General features: G+C 36.1%; 1 protein-coding gene and 1 long non-coding RNA gene across 2 annotated transcripts in view; both read right to left on the reverse strand.

Moving 5' to 3' along the window:
• Positions 1 to 4,572, reverse strand: part of col6a1 (collagen, type VI, alpha 1) — a 69,559-nt gene extending 64,987 nt beyond the window's left edge. The window contains exons 1-4 of the mRNA XM_087272944.1: positions 4,324 to 4,572; positions 2,914 to 3,043; positions 1,461 to 1,661; positions 1,212 to 1,371 (exon numbers count right to left, since the gene is read on the reverse strand). Of these exons, the coding sequence (XP_087129070.1) occupies positions 1,212 to 1,371; positions 1,461 to 1,661; positions 2,914 to 3,043; positions 4,324 to 4,411 (579 nt within the window). The 5' untranslated portion in view covers positions 4,412 to 4,572. The remainder of the gene's footprint in view (positions 1 to 1,211; positions 1,372 to 1,460; positions 1,662 to 2,913; positions 3,044 to 4,323) is intronic.
• A 2,801-nt stretch (positions 4,573 to 7,373) lies between these two features.
• Positions 7,374 to 14,223, reverse strand: LOC141376647 (uncharacterized). The gene is made up of 3 exons (XR_015502847.1): positions 12,493 to 14,223; positions 11,085 to 12,229; positions 7,374 to 10,036 (listed from the first exon to the last, which is right to left on the reverse strand). It is a non-coding gene; the product is annotated as an uncharacterized LOC141376647 (long non-coding RNA).
• Between the last annotated feature and the right edge of the window lie 7,761 nt (positions 14,224 to 21,984).

Here is a 21,984-nt window from a genome sequence, read left to right on the forward strand (position 1 = left end):
ACACTGAGATTAAAAATCCCTTTTACAAGAGTGTCCTGGCCAAGAATAGGCAGCATACATGTCACATGAGTCTAACAGACTACCTCTTGAAGCTCATCAAGAGAAAGCCAAGAGTGTGCAAAGCAGTAATCAAAGCTAAAGGTGGCTACTTTGAAAAACCTAGAATATGACATTCATGTGAATCAAGAACTTTAGTGTGAATCTACAATTTTCATTGTCATGAAGATAAAGAAAACTCTCTGAATGAGAAGGTGTGTCAAAACTTTTAGTCTGTACTGTACATTTTGATATGAATATAATTTTACAAAATGACTCCTAATTTTACATTGATAGTGATGATTTTGCAGGGGAGCGAATCAGCATAAAATATAATAAACAAATTACATAAACATGAAAATGAATAAAATAGAACAAAGATACAGACTGAATAAACAGTGCTTACGATTTTCTGGAGAGTCTAACGGTGTTGAACCGCAGTTATCAAATGCAAAATAACACAGTAATTCAGTATTCTGTAATCGACATTTGATAAGTGGATCAAACCTTTCATCAAAGTTGTCCTGACACTCTTCAAAAACATCCATTCTTGTCTTTTTTGATACATTTCAACTGTTGACTATTATAGTCTTTATTGTAGAAACAATTAAATCCAATTCATCTTTGTTAAAGCAAGAAATTTGATCAGTTGTAGCGCCCAAACGATTTAAATTAGCTCAAAATCTCCAAAGTCACAGGCCTTAAAAAATCCCCCCATTTTACTTTAACTCTACAAGGGTTAACCTTTGTTCTGAACTGTGTTTTTGCTTAAAGGGATAGTTTACCCCCCCAAAAAAATTTAATTTACTCACTATTTACTCTCTCTCGAGTGCTTCCAAACCTTTATGAGTTTTTTTCTTCCGCTGAACACAAAAGCAGATATTTTGGAGAAAGCTGAAAACCTGTCACCATTGACAAATCAAATAATATGGAAGATAATGGTTACTGGTTTTCAGCATTTTTCTAAATATCTTCTTTTGTGTTTAACAGAATAAAGAAACTCTTTAAGGTTTAAATCAAGTAAAGGATGAGTAAATGATGACAGAATAACATTTTTTGGAGGAACTATCCCTTTAATTACAATTACAACGATATCAATATGACAAGCGATATCGATACTGAAACTACATATTGTGCACCCCAATGCATATTATCTATTAAGTTTACTACAGTACCTCCTGGTCAGGTGAGATGGCCACAGCAAACACTTTAATGGCATGTTGTCGAGCCTCATTGGCGGCCTCCTGAATGCCACCGCATGGCTCCTTATATCCGGTTATAGGATGACCATCCGTCACCACCACAATGTATTTATTCTCATGATAATGCGAACCCCTGCAGGCGGACGCATGTGGTTATTTACATACATGCACTATTACATTTATTTTAATATGGCATTATAAAAAATGTCAGAATTCACATACGCTCTGAGCAGCTCAGCGATGCCCTCCTTGATGGCGCAGTCGGTGTACGTTCCCTTGCCGATGTATTTGATTCTGTCGATGGCAGCTTTCAGGTCAGCACGTTTTGTGTTGAGGTCGACTAATCCCATGACCAGCTCTGTGTCGTCACTGTAGTGCAGCGCTCCCGAGTTCCATGTCACATCGCGATCACAGGGCTGGCGTCTGGCAGAAACACGACATACAGTGTTTGGCATAAATAAGTACACCCCTCACAGATCTTTATTTTAAATTCAGATTTCCTAAAGGATGCTTTACAATAATATATTTAGTTGTTGTTGTTTTTTTTTTTTGCAGTAACTCATTTGAATTTACTGTAAATGTTAAATCTTTCTAACTGTTGTTAGCTGAGGCTCCACAACAAAATTAGGCCTGGTATACGCTTTACAGTGCACCTTTAAAAGCATATGCTAGATCACAGGTGTCAAACTCAGTTCCAAAAGGACCGCAGCTCTGCACAGTTTAGTTCCAACCCTAATTAAACACACCTGATCAAACTAATTGAGTCCTTCAGGCTTGTTTGAAACCATAGATTTATACACTAGATGTCGCCTGGCCTATTGTTGTCTATTGGACGGAATTCGTCAATAGCGCCGCCATCTTGCTACAGGGTAGCGCTCCTTTGAAATCAATGCAGGACCAAGGAACAGTGGAGGACTGTGGCCATGCAAAGCCAGAGATATACACATAAACACATATATCTGTGATCGGGAGTTTTCCTGGATGTTAGTATGTAATTTTTTTTTCTAATTTCGAAAATTATAATTTTACATAACTTTTCTACATTGATGGATCAGTGACCGCACGGGCATTCCTGACAAAAAGCTTGTGTTTGTGTGTACAGAAATGTACTATTCACCCTCCCTGTTAAATTTAATCTAATCATGTCCTGAAACACAGCTCCTCTCCTGCTTTCACTTCTCATACTGACGGAGAAAGCGATTCGTTTGTAAATGAGTCACCCGAACGATAAACATTACCTGATTATCACAAAAGTTCAGAACATACAAAAACAGAAAAAAACAAAATATTACCTATGAAATGTTCTGCCTTTGTGCTTTGTTTTCTTTGTTTGCTCGTTACTACACCCGTACACAGTGCTAAAGTCCCGCATCTTCACGTAATAACACTGTCTTGATTAGTGCAGTTGAATGACATTTGTCCTGGGAGCACTGTACCAATGTGGCAGCGCTATTGACGCATGCTCAGGGTCCCTATGCGATATCTAGTGTATATATCTATGGTTTGAAACCTACAGATGAGTGTGTTGGAGCAGGGTTGGAACTAAACTGTGCAGGACTTCGGCCCTCCAGGAATTGAGTTTGACAGCCCTGTGCTAGATGCTATGAAAATACAGTTAAAAAAATTAGATTTCTTTGTTAAACATGAGAATATGTATTAATAAAAGATAGCATACAGGTCTTTGAGCTCATCGATGAACAGCTTTGTGAAGGTCTTGATCTGGTTGATGTAAAACTCTGGAGGTTTGGCTCTGAGAGCCACACTTTCAGACGTGTCCAGCACAAAGAACAGGTCCACAGGACACTCTGCAGAAAACACAAGGACAATCAAAACAAATGATGCTTTACTAATCTAATCTAATCTAATCTATCAAGTCTAGTTTCAGTTTTAAAAGCTTCAATGTGAATTTGCAAGAAAACGGTTGTGTAAAGTATAAAAATTGTTGTCTTTTACATAAGGCTAAACATTTTATGAGGTAGTTTTTCAAAATAAACAATAAAAGGGAAGCACATAACAACAAGTTGATGCTGTTTAAAAGCTATGAACTTTCATTTCCTCTCTGTGATATTATAGTTAGATTGGGGAATTAATGAGCTCCCCCTATTGGTGGATGATGTTCGGTTTTCAATATTGAACGTGAGAAGTTTGAATCACCTGACCTAAACTCTGCAGTCACGTGACATCACAGGTTATTTGTACATCTTGATAAAGAAATATGATTTTCAGATATATAGATGTATCCAGATATAAAATGAGAGTACCAGAACTGCCCCAATGCTATCACAAAATTTACCTCTAGGGCTCTAATAATAATTTTCAATCTAAATAAATTAATTCTAAATGTCCTTGAATCAGTCCGATAAAATTAACTAAATAAATAGACTACTACTACTACTACTACTACTACTAATAATAATAATAATAATAATAATGATAATAATAATAATAATTCTACCTACTTTAACAGTTTCTATAAAAATGTTCTATAAATTTATCCTAAATCCTTTCTTGAAAATTTTTCCAAAAACAAAAGATCAACAATTCTGCATCATGAATCATAACTCATCATTATTTTGATATCAATCACACTGCAACATTTTGTTCATTTTAATAAATTGTAGACATAATAATCTCATGCATGCTTACTGTAGCCTAACAAACAGCATCTCAACTCAAACATTATCATGCTATGCTTTCTGAGTAAACATGTCGTTTTGCATAGGATAAGATATAGTAAGTGGAGTTTTCCCTATAAGTTGCTATAGCCTGCTATTACTGCTTTTTGTAACTGCACTATATTATAACTTGGGCTACCACACGTACCACCCTCAATCTTTATGATTACTATAATGCACACTACCATATATTGACCTACTATGATTCAAAATACATCTTTAAAACTTATTATAACTTTCCAGTGTTTATTATAAGACAATCTGAAATGCATTCAAATCCCAACCCACATCCACCATGTCAACTGTATAATTGCCTTTCATGCACAACAGATACATCTTAATAGATAAATGAGCTTTACGTTTTATGCAAATCACTTCAACATTACAAGTAACACTGAAAAGATGATTACCTCTGAAGGAGGATCTGGAGACATCCTGAGCGAAGATCCCTGCCCAAAGAGCGCACAGAGCGGTCAATATATATCCATTAAGCGCCATAGATCCTGATTTAACTGCACGTTAACCGTGCAAAGTGGCGTTGGGGGGAACACACAATACAGAATGAGTGATATAAATACAGATGAATTATGAAATGAGGGTCTGTGGGATGCAGTGGCGGACAGTAGCGCGTCCGCTCCGAGCGCGCAGCAGAATGAAACGCCTTTCTGCAGGAGCGCGCAGCAGGAGGAGGAGGAGTTCAGTTCGCTCATATCTTTACCTCTGGGCTTCATCTTTACTTTTCTTTAGCGCTCTTAGAAGGCCCTAAAACACTTCTTCAAATCTGATATACTCATAATCATATAATATATTTGATGAGCAACATGTTTATGGAAAACACGAGTGACGTTGCCTGACTTTTAAAAATGCTTTGCTGCCACTATTAAATAAAAGCAAATAATAATAATAATAATAATAATAATAATAATAATAATAATAATAATAATAATAACTTTTAAGATACTTTGCACTTTATTAGGACTAAATAACAAATAAATAATAAAGTATAATAATGATAAAAATAATAATAATAATAACAACAACTTTTAAGATACCTTGCACTTTATTAGAACGAAATAACAAATAAATAATAAAGTATAATAATAATAATAATAATAATAATAATAAATAATAATAATACAATTTATAATAATAATAATAACAACTTTTAAGATACTTTGCACTTTATTAGGACTAAATAACAAATAAATAATAAAGTATAATAATAATAATAACAACAACAATAATAATAATAATAATAATAATAAATATTATAAAAAATTAATAAAGTAATATAAAAGTATTACATTTAAACGAAAAACAATATTTATTATTTAGTCATTCAGTTGAATATTTGTTATTTTTATCTATCTTCATAAATAAAATTAAGAGACTAATGAAAGTAATAGTATAAACATATTTGACACAAAACTACAAAAAAAGTAACTAAAATTAATTAAAAACCTAATTTAGAACTAAAAACCTTTTCAAACTACTATTAAATCTAATCTTTGTATCTCTATATATTATAGAATATATTAAGTACTAACATTTCATTGCTTGCACTGATTATTACATTTAGTATAAATATAATGCACAATTTCATACAGCAATGCAGCTCATCACTTTAAGGAACACCCCATATATTAGTACTGAGATGTATATGTTAATAATGCAATCTCATAGATTCTCTAACACCACTCTAAAAGTTTTATTCAAGCATCTCTTTTTTTCTGGATGTTTTTTACTTTCGTTTTATGAGATTGAATGTGCATGTGACATGGAGCAATGTGGTTTGGTTGGGCAGAAGCTTAAAGATCCACTTTGTGAAACACAAGTAGGAAGAAAATGAGGTTATGCAGAAAAAGTCATCAGGAGGAATGATGTGCTCTGTGTGATGATGAGAGAGACTGTTAAAATGCACTCAAAAGCTACACAGTTGTCAAGAGCTGAGAGGTGAAGAGTTTGAGAGAGAGAAATAAATGAGGCATCTGACATTGTCTTTCTCTTCCAGAGGGGGAGGATAAAGCTCTTTCCACATCTGCATCTCGTCTACATGCAGAACAACTGTGTGTGAGAGAGAGAGAAAGAAAAAAAGAAAGAATAAAGAGGAACAAATGAAAGGCCAAAAGCTGCGCCACTCCCTCAAGAGCAATGCTTTAGTGTCTGAAAGAGAAACAGCGCCACCAATGTGCAGATTTTAACACGTTATGTCTGAAAAAAAGAGCAGGCCAAGTTTTGCTCAGTATTGGCTCACGTAGATCTTAATTATTGTGATTATGAACTAACCACAGTCATAGGTTTTCATGAATCTCTGTAAATGCAAACCTTTAGTTTCATTCATTAAATCTGTTGTAACCTTGTACTACCGCAGACTTTTCTCTTTTATATCTATTTATTTTTCAGGAAGGAGTCGATGAGCTAATCAAAAATTATAGTTCTTCTTTTTTTCAACAATTATAATGAATTTAATTACTTAAATCATGTTAAATATTTCATAATATTGCTGTTAATGTGGCATTTTCATTAAAAGCTTTCATTATAGCTTTCATGTGCAAAAGAGTTTCCAATCAACTGAATAGTAGAATATTTGTGAATATATTTTATAGAGTAAACAAAACATTGACTCATGACTTAGTTGTATAAGTTAAAATAATAAAATACTATCAAATGAAATTTGTATTACAGCAAAAATCCGCTTAAGTTTCAAAGGCCTTGGACTGATTGCTGCTGTTTATTCTGATGAATCCCTTACACAAGAGCAAGGACACATTATTTAAGAAACCCCTGAGCACTTTTTGTTTGATTTTGAAACTTGTATCACATTTAAATTGGCACTTTAAATCATATTAACATTTAGTTTTACTTTATTTGACATAATTTTGGAAGAAAAATAAATAAATAAATAAAATTGAGGATGCAAAGATATGAAAATAACTTTCTTTGGAAGAAAAAAAAACTGATGAATAGACCCATTAATACAAAATTTGATATGATATTTCTTGGCCTGAAAAGAAAAAAAATAATACAGTGAATCAACCATCAAAAATTATTTAATCGAAATAATTGAAAAATTATTTAACAGAAATAATTGATCATTTATCAGTCAATTAATCTTATCTTAAAAATAAGTGTGGAAAGGAAGATATGGTCACTGATATATATATATATATATATATATATATATATATATATATATATATATATATATATATATATATATATATATATATGTCCATAATGCAACCCAGGCTTATTATGGATAGGTACTTCTCAGGGCTTAATTTGTGCCACAGATCCGGCACCTCTGAAATCTAATCCAGCACCTCATTTTACCGATCACCCTCCTCAACCTCCCCCGTCTGCTGTTCACTTTCATTTTCTTCCGTGAATTCCCAACCCTCTTCACTTTCGTCCTTCGTCCGGGAAATCCCTTCTCCATCCAACACATTTTTTTTTTTTTGCAATTTTTGTTTTCACAAATCCACCAGAGGCCGCTGTGTATGCTTTGTCAGATCTCAAATTTCTCTCACAAGTGCCCTTGCACTTGTTGTTTTTGCGTAAATCCACCAGAGGCCACTGACTGACCGACCGACCCCCCACCTACCCTCTTCCCTAAACCCAACCGACAGTGTTTTCAAAAGCAATCCGGAAACAGAAAAGCCCTCGCAGCTGCCTGATTTTTACTACGCTTTTAGATCTTACCACTTTCTCACCATTCTTTATTTCTTTATTCGATTTTCTGCCTTTTCTTTTTGTTTTACCCGCTTTCTGGAAACTGTCTTCGCCGGACTCGAACCCCATCATTCCAGTCAACTCCTCTCTGTGACTCAAGTCCACCAACGTATGCAGTGAGCAACCAAGCAAAATGGTAACAGCGAAATAGCAGTCCATACAGAGGTAAGTGGTCAGCTGGTAGCGCGTAAAGAAACAGAAGTTATCTGTGCAGTCATACCGCTGTAGTGTTCGTTTTAAAGACGAAACGCAGCGATACATAGCTCTGGCTACATAATTTACACTCTCCAGAAATGTATACTGGGGTACATTTTTCCACTGAGCCTGTGTTGCCATTATTACTACTTAAACATGACTAATAATACATGAGATTCATTCATTTTCTTTTCGGCTTAGTCCTTTTATTAATCTGCGGTCGCCACAGCAGAATGAATATGTTTTACGCAGTGGATGCCCTTCCAGTCGCAACGTATCACTGGGAAACACATTCACACACTACCGTCAATTTTAGCATACCCAATTCATCTATACCGCATGTCTTTGGACTTGTGGGGGAAACTGAAGCACCCGGAGGAAACCCTCGCGAACGCAGGGAGAACATGCAAACTCCACACAGAAATGCCAACTGACCCAGTCAAGGCTCGAACCATATCTTCTTGCTGTGAGGTGAACGTGCTACCCACTCCGCCATCGTGTCGCAATACATGAGATAATAATGATTAAAATTTTATAAGATTGCATATATAATCCTCAGAGTGGCATTACATGCTGCTTTGTTAAAGATGCAGAACAATTGGATCACATTAGAAAAAGCATCATGTTTTCCAACGCCAATTGAAAAAGTAAAGTGCTTACACACATGAAGATTTGTAACCCAAAGCTGCTGTGAATCAAATCAACAAACAAAATGATGTCACTGATTGAAATAAATGAGGATCTTTTGACTTCACATTGCAACAGCGTTTGACTGAATATCTGGAGTTAATGATCGATGCTTTGTGTCTGGTTTCATGTCTCCCATTAGCATTACAGACACCGCGGAGCGTCATAATTACAACATCTTGAGTGGAGTACAACATCATAACTCATTTGCGTACACAACGACAGATGCGCAAGAATGTTACAGCAGAGAGGAATACCAGACGACACCAGTCGAAAGGGTTGCTGTCAGAAAAAGCTGTTTTCAAGATTTATTCAAACACTGTTTGATAAATGAGACATTGCGAAGTAATTAAGTAAGCTTATATGAATATTGCATAGAAGCCCTATTTAATAGAGTTTGCAGTCAACAAAATATAATCTCTATAATCTCCATTTTTCCATAATCTCCATAATCTCCATTTTGTATAGCTTAAATGCAACGTAGTGATTAGTACCTGTATTGTTACAATGCAGATTTAGTAATTTTATTTCAATAAATTTGACTTTGTAGGTAAACATGCCTTCTGCTGTTCAATAAGTTTTTTATTTTGTTATATACCGGCAATTACTGATCATGGCCTCCCAATCATCCCCATCGACAGAATTGGCTGTATTACTGTCTCTCCACTCTCTTTATAGCTGGTGTGTGGTGAGCGCTGGTGCCGTTGTGCTGTGGCTGCTGTTGCATCATCCAAGTGGATGCTACACACTGGTGGTGGCGTAAAGAGACTCCCCTCATGATTGTGAAGGGCTTTGGGTGTATGGCCATATACGATAAATGCGTTCTATAAATACACCTTACATTACACATAATAAACTATGCTGAAGTGACCTCCACTGTGTTATCCTCTTCTATGTACTCCATTTTTTCTTTTCCTTTTTTTGGAAATTGGCTTATTTTATAAGTTTTCTTAAGTTAAACGGTTAAGTTTTAACATTTTTAAATCCATTCAGCTGTGAAAGTATTCAAAATTCTTTTTTCATTTTTGAAGCAAGATGCTAATGGTCTAATCTGATTCACTTAGCTATGCTAAGCTAAGCTAAAAGTGCTCCCGCCAGACCCATAGATTGAGTAAATAGATTTAAAAATGGTAAAAAAAAAAATCAACTGTTAAAAATCAGAGCAGGTAGTGCTGTCGCCTCACAACAAGAAGGTCCCTGGTTCAGGCCTTAGCTGGGTCAGTTGGCATTTATGTGTGGAGTTTGCATGTTCTCCCTGTGTTTGCATGGGTTTTCTCCAGGTGGTCTGATTCCCCCCACAAGTCCAAAGACATGCGGTAAAGGTGAATTGGGTAAGCTAAATTGTCCATAGTGTATGTGTGTGAATGAGAGTGTTGAGAACCCCAGACTTCCCTCTCCCCAGACATTTCCTCCAGGGGGATCCCGAGGCATTCCCAGGCCAGCCAAGTGACATTGTCCCTCCAGCGTGTTCTGGGTCTTCCCCAAAATTTCCAAAAAAGTGAAGTGCCCCTTTAAGATAATGGAAACAGTAGAATAAAAATAATAAAATATGTGAAAAATAATGTGATTTAAAAAATAAACAAGCACATTTTACAGAGCACCTCATAAAAACAATCAAGGCTTCTAAAAAACTGTTGATTGACCAGTCTTTAATCAATATGGACATGTAATTGGATGGTAATTTTATTCTCTAATGGCTACACCATTGACCTGTCTGACAGAAGACTACAGCTAATGCTCAGCCATAAAGACATTTTAGTAAATGGGAAATATGACACGAAATAAAATGCATTTATTCATTTATTTCATTTATTTTTCCACATAATAAGTTAGGAAACTAAAAATAGAAATGAAATAATAGGAAAAATCTTGTTATCCTAAAAAAAAAAAAAACTAAAAAAAACTATTGAATTAGGAACTGAGGTCTAAGTGTGAGCAATGACATTTTGTAGCTGGGAAAGAGTGATGGTGAAGTCGGTTATGTGAAGACACTACATTCATTGTACATCCAGCACTGTTGCGTAAAAGAGAGAAGAGGAAAAAAAAGTATGGTTCACCAATAGAGGAATTTATTTTTTACTTCTTTGGCTCTGTAATGAAGACTCCATGAGCTGAAGCTGCATGATCAGGGTGGTCTCTGGATAAACCTAGTCATGGTACTTAACAAAAACAAAATAAAAAATACTGAGTGGTACCATGGTAATAAATAATGTGTATGCTGAATACTATGTGCAAAATCATGCGGTAAAATCACGGTAATATAAATGGGCGAGGGGAGGGAAAGTGTGAATTGGGGATGTTTATGTTTTGGATCAAAATAGTTGCCTGGAACCGAAGGGGAAATGGGTGTGTTTTTCCCCCTTAAGAAAGGATTCATTTCTGCTCGACAAATTCTCGTAGAGGAGACCTATGTTTGGCTCGAGCTCAGCAAGCTTTTTCCACTGATCTCATTCTCTTCCATGAAAGCAAAAAAATAAAAAAATAAAATCATTTTGTACCCTAAGACTTGGGGGGAAAAGCATCTGGTAATAATCAGGATTTAATAGAGGAGGCTTACTGTAAATCTGCGAAGAATCTGACAGCTGCTCTGGTTCTTCGGCCTGGGCAGCGAAACGGGGACTTCATTGAGGCGAATGACAACAGGATTAAGTGTGTGAGAGAAGCGCGCTGTGAGAATAGAGAGCAAAAATCAGCTTTAATAATATGGCACTTGAAAACGGGAGATTTAAGACCTTGCTGAAGCAGAACTCGAGTGGCTGATATGAGAACAGACACAAGAGTGTTTATAGTTAAAGGCAGATTGACATGTCAAAGTGCACAGCCTTTAAAATGACGTGCTGCTGATGTGTTCGCTGGGGGGTGATGTAGGGGTTCAGCTTGACCTTTGGTTGTCTTGAGAGCCTCAAAGGTTTAGACTGCAATCACCAACAGCAGGTAACATAAACTGGCCAAACTTCAAACCAGACATGGATAAGTGCAGCCGATGACACTGTGGTGTAACAATGAATGACAGAAGCATTGTTTTCTGACAAGACTTCTATTGCAGGCCCCCTGTATCAAATAGTGAAACAGTCAAATTAATCACTTTAATTAATTATTTACAAAACATACAGATTTTTTGTTAAGATCTGAAGATATGTAGCTGAAATGTGACTAAAATTCTGCCGTTTTACTGAATGACAGGTGGTTTTGTAACTTTTTCACAAAATAAAAATATGAAATTGATTAAGAGAAATAAAATATGGGACAATTTTAAGCAGAAAGACATTATAATGTTATAATAATTTATAAGATGTTATAATAATTGTTGTAACACCCTACAACAAAGTTGCATTAGTTAAATCTAGTTAATGTACAGTGCATCCGGAAAGGTTTCATAGCGCTTTACTTTTTCTGCATTTTTTAATGATAGAGCCTTATTACAAAATGGATTAAATTGATTTATTTCCTCAAAATTCTACACACCGTAGCAAATATTGTCAATGTGAAAAAAAGAGTTTTTGAAATTGCTGCAAATTTATTAAAAATAAAAAAGCTGAAAAATCACACGTACAGACGTATTCACAGCCTTTCCTATGAAGCTATAAGTTGAGCTCAGATACATTCCATTTCCACTGATCAATCTTGAGATGTTTCAGCAGCTTCATTGGAGTTAACAGTGCATGTCAAAGCACAAATCAAGCATGAAGACAAAGGAATTGTCTGTAGACCTCTGAGGCACAAGGCTGGGGAAGGTTACAGAAAAATTTCTGCTGCTCTGTGTGACCTCCATCATCCGTAAGTGGAAGATGTCTGGAACCAACAGGACTCTTTCCAGAGCTAGCCGGCCATCTAAGTTGAGTGATCGGGCCTCAGTCAGGGAGATGATCAATAACCCCGATAAGGGATAGAGGGAAAGATGAATGCAGCAATATACAGAGACATCTTGAATGAAAACCTGCTTCAGAGTGCGCTTGACCTCAAACTGGGGTGACGGTTCATCTTCCAACAGGACAATGACCCAAAGCACACTGCCAAAATATCAATGGAGTAGCTTCACATCAACTCTGTGAATGTCCTCGAGCGGCCCACCCAGAGCCCAGTCCCAAATCCTATTGAAAATCTCTGGAGAGATCTGAAAAAGGCTGTACACCGTTGCTTCCCATCCAACCTGATAGAGCTTGAGAGGTACTGCAAAGAGGAAAAGGCAAAAATTCCCAAAGACAGGTGTGCCAGGCTTGTGACATAATATTCAAAAAGACCTGTAATTGCTGCCAAAAGTGCATCAACAAAGTATTGATCAAAGAATGTAAATGCTTTTGAACATGTAATTTTCCATTATTTATTTATTTATTTTTTTTAATAAATTTGCAACAATTTCTAAAACTCTTTTTTTCACATTTGTCATTATGGGGACTCATTAGAAACAGATGGCCAACCAAAAAGTACCACAGGGTTTTACGAAGACAACACAAAATACATACATTCCTAATATGTGAGTCCCATCTCACACTCAACACGCTACGATTACAATAGAGTAAATACAGCAATACAACATGCAAAAGAGACAGATCAACTAAGAAAGTCACTTACCTGCCTTATAATGATTTGATTAGCTGTAGTTTAAAATTATGCTGGGCTTTTCCTCCTCTAGAGGCTTATTATGCATTCTCTGTCGCCATCTTGTGGATGGCTCTGAAATAACACATATTTAATATAAGCATTATCCTTATAAATAAACTGCATAGTTGCAATCTAAACAACTCCATCCTAGCCTAAAAAAGCCTCAGAAGTACATTATGTTGTCCAACAGCTGCAATATTTGTCAAACAATAGTGAGTTTATTGATCTGCTGTCACTCTATGTGGGCGTAGTAATACAGAAGGGTGAGGAGGCTGAAAGAGTTCTGACATTGCAGACTTTGCACTGCTATCAACCAATCAGATTCGAGAACCAGACAGAACTTTCATATAAAAGACAATAAGTCATATGTTTTGACTTGCTTCCAAATAATTCACCGCTAAAGGATTTTCTTGGAGCTTTGGGAAAAAATCCCAACTTTTCACCCACTGAATACCCTGGCCTTCCTGAGCAGATCTGGATCCAAATAGGAAAGCCTGTAAGATTTCCATGGAATGAGATCATATGCTCTTGAGCGTCGCTATAAGCACATTCGAATGCAGATTCCAATTTCTTTTAAATTATGAAAGCACGTGCATGACGGAGACTTATTATGCAACATAACCCAAAGTAATCTACGTGGATAAGATCATTATTTACACTGCAGAGGAATAATTCTGCCCCATTTCCTCAAGCGATTTAAGACTTTGAGATGGCGAACAGATGTTGTCAAGAGGTTTTGCAGACGTGAGATCACCTACACAGGTCTGTTTCTCATGTTGAGCGGGACAGCGGGGTTAATTCAGGTGATATGAGGCTGTGTCGAAGGGAAAACAAACTGCACAGATTCGTCTCGTGTTTTGCGCTTCGACTGAACCATGATGAAATATTTCTCAGTTTTTCCAAATCATGTGATCATGTGACAGAGCGAGCGACGCTGGCATCATTACTGCAGTGTGACGTCTGGAAAACACATTATTAGAAAAACACCTGTGAAAAAATGGGGAAGCACCGTCATTACAGAGAACAGTTTAAAATAATGAAATCAATAAAACTACGCTGTAAAACAAAACAGATTATGAATAGGCAGAGCTTTCGAGTTAAATCTCTGGACATTTCCTTCAATTATTAAACACAATATAGTCGTTATAGAAACTTTTGTCATATTAACAAAGTATACTGGGCTTTAAATTATTTAAAAGTAAGTGCATAGCATGGCTTATCATTCATTCATTCCTTCATTCATTCATTCATCTGTTATCCATCCACCATCTATCCATCCTTCATTCATTCATCCTCTATCCATCCATCATTGATTCATCTGCCATTCATCCAACATTCATCCATCATCCATTAATTCATCCATCCATCAATTTATCTTCCATTCATCCATAATTCACCCGACAATCTGTCCATAATTAATCTGCCATCCTTCATCCATCAGTTATCTATCCACCATCCATCCATCCCCCTTCATCTATCCGTTATCCATCCACCATTCATTCATTCCTTCATTCAACCATTTACCATCCATCATTTATTATTAATCTTCCATTCATCCATCATTGATTCTTCTGCCATCCATACGTCATTCATCCATCCATCCATCCATCCATCCATCCATCAATTCATCCAGCCATCATTAATTTATCTTCCATTCCTCCACAATTTATCCGACAATCCATCCATAATTAATCTGCCATCCTTCATCCATCCATCTGTAATCATCCACCAATCATTCATTCCTTCATCCATCCATTTACCATCCATCATCTATTTATTCATCTTCCATCCATTCATCATTGATTCATCTGCCATCAATCTGTCATCCATCCATCCATCCATCCATCCATTCATTCCATCAATCATTATTTTATCTTCCATTCATCCATAATTCATTTAACAATTTATCTATAATTAATCTGCCATCCTTCATCCATCAGTTATCCATCCATCCACCATTTACTCATCTTCCATCCATCCATTCATCCATCCAACCATCCATCATTGATTCATCCATTCATCATCCATCAATCCATTTATTCATCCATCCATCAATTGATTTTCCATTCATCCATACTTCATCCAACAATCCATCCATAATTAATCTGCCATCCTTCATCCATCTGTTATCCATCGACCATCCATCCAACCATTCATCATTGATCCATTCATGAATCCATTTACTAATTCATCCATCATTATTTATCTTCCACTCATACATAATTAATTTATAATTAATCTGCCATCCTTCATCCATTCATTTATCTGTTATCCATCATTCATTCATTAATCTTCTATCCATCCATCCATTCATTGATTCATCTGCCATCCATCCATCAATTCATCCATCTGTCCATACATTACCCATATATCCATTTATTCATCCATCATTATTTATCTTCCATTCATTCATAATTCATCAAACAATAATTAATATGCCATCCTTTATCCATCCGTTATCCATCCAACAATCCATCCATCATTCATTCATCTGGCATTCATCCATCAATTCATCCATTCATAATTCATCCATCCAAAGATTCACTCTTTTATCCATCTACCCTTCCATCCATCAATTAATTTGCCATCCTTCATCTATTTTTTTATCCATCTGTTATCCACCCACCATCCACCCATCATTCATTTATCTTCCATCTATCCATTCATCAATGATTCAGCTGCCATCCATCCATCATTTCATCCATCATTAATTTATATTCCATCCATAATTATTCCATCAAGCCATCCATAATTAATTTATTTGGCATTTATCCATCATCCATTCATCCATCAATTCATACATCCATAATCCATCCCTCCTTTGATTAATTTATCTTCCATCCAACCATAGTTTATCCTCCCATCCATTAATTAATTTGCCAACCATCATTCATTTATTCATCCATCTATTATCCATCCAACTTTTATTCATCTGCCAACCATCCATCCATCATTGATTCATCTGCTATCCATCCATTATTCATCCATCCATCCATTCATCCATCCATACATACATCCATCATTGATTCATCTGCTTTCCATCCATCTATTATCCATCCAATTATTATCCATCCATCCATTCATACACCCATCATCAATGCATCATCTATCCATCCATAATTCATTCATCAATCCGCCAATAATTAATTATTCTGGCATCCATTAATCAATCAATTCATACATCGATTTATCATTCATCATTCATTTATTCATCCACCTATCCATCCATCCATCTCATCCATCCATCTCATCCATCTATCACACATTTAATCTAAAGAACCAATTTTGGATTGCCAAAGCATTCTCTCCTTCCCTTTTCCCCCAAAAACATTTAAATAATTATTTTTGCCCCTATAAAGAACATTCTATGTAATGGAAAGGTCCCAATCACATAAAACGTTCTTCGTGGAACTGAAACTGCCATTTACGAACCTTTATTAAACCTATTTAAAAAATCTGATGCACCAAAAAAGTGGAATGTACAGTCAGCATTCACTTGTCTTGGTATGACTTCCTGCAGGTTAGGGACGAATAAATTCTAAGTATTGCCATATAGTCTTATTAAATCTTAGATACCAGCTGTTAAGCAGTGCCAGTATTCGCCCAGCATGGCATGATGCTTTCACAAGTGTGTCATGGAAAAATTAAGGGTGTTTAGCTGAAGCTGCACTTAATTAAATCACCTCCTGAGGGTGTAATGGGACTGAAAGACACAGAATGAGAGTAAAACAACTGGGGAAAACACTCTGACCACAAGAGCCTAATCACTTCACAAATACCTCTCTGAGGATCAATCCGAAACAGTCATCAAGGCCTCGCACTTAAAGAGCCGCAGCTAATTAAACACAGAGCTGAGCTGTGAGAGTCCTGACAACTCCATCAATCTTATAGCACAGTCTGCCAAGCAGATGGAGAAGTCTGCTGGAGTAACTTTGCTCCCACAAGCACTAGCAGTGTTTATCAAAAATCTGATTTGATTCGAGAGGAGCTGCATTAACAAAACCTGAGATTTCCACAGAGAAAAAATGACTGCAGATGCCAGTATCTACGAATACACCACAGCGCCTGATGACAGATTAATGATAACATCCCAAACCGGCTGTTTGTTCATGAGAGCGTTTTGAGAGGAAAAACAACAGATATGATGAATTTCACTGGCGACGAGTATGTTTTTTTAACACTTTTTCGCGTCGAGCTCGGTTGGTTTCTGTTTGCTTGCCTCAGTGGTCCAGCTCTGGTGTGGACAGCTTGTGATTTGAGATAAATGCAGGAAATGCTTGGAGGAGGGAAGACAATTAACTCTGATACTAAGGGGACTAATTGGATCTCTCCGAGGAGACGGATTTCCTGAGCTCAAATCCAACCCATTCAAAGTATGTCCCGCTCCCGCCCTGCAGGTGACAGCCTGCACAGCCAGCCGTCTGTCTGAAGTGTTGTCGTCTGCTAATAATAGCCAGTCAGGCACTTATCGTGATTGAAAAGGCTGTCGCTTTTTTCTTTTCATCAAAGCTTACAGCAGCAGACCAAACTATGTTATGAATCCTATTTTTTTTTCATTATTATGTGAAGCTGTCCTGGCCAGAACCATATCTGCATTTACTGATGGATACATTCTGACATCTAGTGGACGAGTACAGTACTTACAGTATCTTTCTTTCTTTCTTTCTTTCTTTCTTTCTTTCTTTCTTTCTTTCTTTCTTTCTTTCTTTCTTTCTTTCTTTCTTTCTTTCTTTCTTTCTTTCTTTCTTTCTTTCTTTCTTTCTTTCTTTCTTTCTTTTTTTCTTTCTTTTTTTCTTTCTTTCTTTCTTTCTTTTTCTTTCTTTCTTTCTTTCTACAAAATTATTTATTCATTCCTTCACCCATCCATTCATCAAACATTGATCCATCCACCTTACCATCATTCCTCTAACTGTTCATTCATTCATCCATCCATCATTCATTTATCCATCATTCAAAAATCCATTCATCCATCTGTTCATCAACCATCTACATATCCAACAAATGTAGCAGTTTATAAAAATGTACAGTGTTCTAAATTTATAGTGAATTAGAAATAATAACTCTTGAATCCATCTATCCACCTATCATTTATCCATACATCCTATTTATATTTTCATCCATGTATCATTTGTCCATTCATCCACCCATTATTCCTCCATTCATCATCCAAGTATCTATCCTTTCATTCATCTTTAAACCATCCATCTGTTCATCGACTCTCCAACTGTTCATCCATCCATCCATTCATCATCCAAATATCTATTCTTCCATCTTTGCATATTTAATTGATCTATACATCCATCCATTTATCCATCCATCCATACATCCATATACTATCCATACATTCATCCATCCAGCCGACCATCATTCCTCCATCCATCTCAAATATCAAATACCCATCTACCATCTATCCATCGATCTATCCATCCATCATTCGTCCAACTGTTCATCCATCCATCCATCCATCCATCATCCATCCATCCATCATTCGTCCAATCATCCAAATATCCTTCCATCTATTCATCTATTCATCTATTCATCTATCTATCTATCTATCTATCTATCTATCTATCTATCTATCTATCTATCTATCTATCTATCTATCTATCTATCTATCTATCTATCTATCTATCTATCTATCTATCTATCTATCTATCTATCTATCTATCTATCTATCTATCTATCTATCTATCTATCAAACACTGATCCATTATCTACCCATTATTCATCTATCCATCATTCCTCCAACTGTTCATACATCTATTCTATTTTTATATGTAACCCGTCAGTCCTACACCACCCAACGCACTATGAGCTGGGATTGAACTGGCGACTCTCCAAGAAGGAGGCTAAACACCATGGCCTTTAGCGTGTCACACCTTTTCAAGTTCAGAGGAGTGAGGTTTACCTGCACAGCACTTCACCAGCGGGCCTCTGTTACATATATCTATTCTCATTCCAAATGTCTATCCCTCCATCTGTTCAACAACCATCCACAAGTGTAGCACTTTGTACAAATGTACAGTTCACTACATTCATAGTGGATTATTAATAATGCATAAATACTGTTGAATGAATGAATCAATTGAGCCCTTTGCTCTTTCTATCAAGCCCAGTGACTGTGCACTTGTGTTGTTTTCTGTGTAAACTCTCCATCGCGAGTTCATGCCCTCTGTACATCTGACTCTGCAGTTAATTTTTGAACAGAGCTCACATGTTGTTTTCCTCCTACATTTTACACAAATCGCCGTATGGGCGTCACTGACCGAACAACTACAAACACAGGTTAAGAAAGTTCACGAACGGCACAAACAAACAGTCAACTAATCGATCATGCATCATTATTTTTTGTGTAGTCATTTGAGCAATGAGTAAACCATAGGAAATGATTCATGGCTATTTAACATGTGACATTTTAAATATTGAACTACTGACGAGCAAATCATATATTTGATAAAAATAGCTAAAACAATTGATTTTCATCTTTAATTCTTTAGCGCTTTTAAAATGTATATCGGGGGTCACCAACCTTTTGGACACTGAGAGCTACTTCTTGGGTATCGTTTAATGTGAAGGGCTACCAGTTTGATACATACTTCCTAATAACTAATTTGCTTAATTTACTTTTAATTATATGTTATTAATAATTAATGATATTCATATATGTGAAGACACTGATCATGTTAATGATTTCTCACAATAGTTGTCAACAATGATTGGAAACAGATAAATATCAACCAATGCAAGTGTGATTTAAAAAGAATAGCTACAAAAAATATTAGATGCAGCTTACTGGTATGTGGTGCTATGGTAAGCTAATTTTATAACAGGCCCACGGGCAACTCATGTGATCCTCGTGGGCTACCATGTTGGTGACCCCTGATGTAGATTGTGTCAAAGCAACTTATAGATCAAGTAAATTGAAACCGTTTTCAGAGTTGAAGTTCAGTTTAGTTCAGTTCAGTGTCGTTTAATTTTCACTGCTGAAAGTCCAAACACTGAAGAGCAAATCCATCGATGCACTTTTTATAATTCTATGATACGGCAGTACGTCTAGTAACACATCTAAGGTGTAAAACAAAGTATGTTTCACTTTAACCTATTAGTATACTGTATTTACACAAGTTTTGGTCTTAGATGACTAACTATACATATATGACAGCAGTATAAATCTGAGTTATCTGAGTGGATAGGGTCAGGGTCATAATGTTTGACATGACAGAAAACTATTACAGTGAGGAGCAGGGGCAGACTGGCCATCTGGCAATTCTGGCAATTCTGGCAAATGCCAGAAGGGCCAGACCAATTTTTAAATGTGGGCCGGTCAGTTTTTTTTAATTTTTTTTTTTAGTATGTATTGTTTTTAAGTGCAGACAGCTTTTATCTCTTGCTAGATGTGATATTATGATGATGATAATAAAAATAATAATAATAAATGTTTATCATTTGGCCCAATCGGCAACTGCCACCTGGTTTCAAGATGGGCCGACCTAATACAAGGTTACCCCGACATAATCAAAATCTGGCAAGAATGTCATATTATTTCACCATCTTTAAACCAAAACAAATAGTGAATGTGCGTGTCCGTGGGAGGGGCTGTGTCGGTGTGGTAATGTGGGCTGGTGTGGCAACAGTGCCCGGGCTGAATTTTTGCTCCAGTCCGCCCCTGGTGAGGAGTTTCTTAAATTTATGTACACTTTACAGCAGGTGTGGGCAAACTCGGTCCTGGAGGGCTGGTGACCTGCAGAGATTAGCTCCAACTCTAATCAAACACTTCTGCTTATAGATATCTAGTGATCTTGAAGACCAGATGTGGTGAATGTTTCTGTGAAGTAACTAAATTCAAGATGCGAAATGCACTAGCACATGTTGACATTCAATAATGTTAGTTTGTGCTTACTAATGAAGATAACCTAATTATTAGTTATTAAATTAATTATTAAATGCAATCTTATTATCAAAATGTTACCAAGAATACATAAACACTAAGTTAAAATAAAAAAGTCATGGTAGACAAAGTGGCACAAATATTTACTGTCAGAAGTCGGTGAACTTGGTCAGAGAAAATTCAGACGGAAATTTAGTATTTATTAAGTAGCCTATAGTAAAGACAAAAAAACATATTGTTTAATAATGTTGAACATGGTATCATCACTTAAAATGTGCATGTTATCTGTACAGTCTAAATGGCATTTTATATCACGATATACAGTAGTGTTTTATATATGTACCAGTGATGTAAAGCAACAAATACTCATATTATTGTAATTAAGCAGTTTTTCTCAGGAATTGTACTATACTAAGTAGTTTTAAAAATAAATGTGTACTTTTACTTTCGCTTGAGTACATTTTTAGTGCAGTAATCTGTACTTTTACTCCACTACTTTCCCTCAACCTGCAGTCACTTTATTTTTTCCTGTCTATGGGGATTTAAAAAAATCCTGTGATTCCTGTACAATCAAATCACATATACAAGGTAAATCGCATCATAATGAACTACCTCAAGACGGAAAATTTATAATTGCTGCAAACTGTTTGGAAGCATTAAAAGTGTCCAAGAATATGTCCAAAATCTTTACACGCACTGACCAGAGACTGTTTAGATGCATGTCACTGATGAGAAGATGGCAGATACTGTAACAACTGTATGGTGACCGAAATGGTCTTAAACACTCAGCAGGCACAAGACGTCAACATTATGTCAGATTGATGTTGTACCCTAACATCATGGGGACATTGCAGTTTGTTTGGAAATGAAAATTAGGTTGACGTCAGAACTCAACGTTAGGCCGACGTCAATGTCCAACGTCCAACCTAAAACAAAGACTGTCCAAGCCACCACTCATTTGAGTTAA

This window comes from Danio rerio, chromosome 11, assembly GCF_052040795.2.
Source record: "Danio rerio strain M-AB ecotype USA chromosome 11, GRCz13ab, whole genome shotgun sequence".
Classification (NCBI taxonomy): domain Eukaryota; kingdom Metazoa; phylum Chordata; class Actinopteri; order Cypriniformes; family Danionidae; genus Danio; species Danio rerio.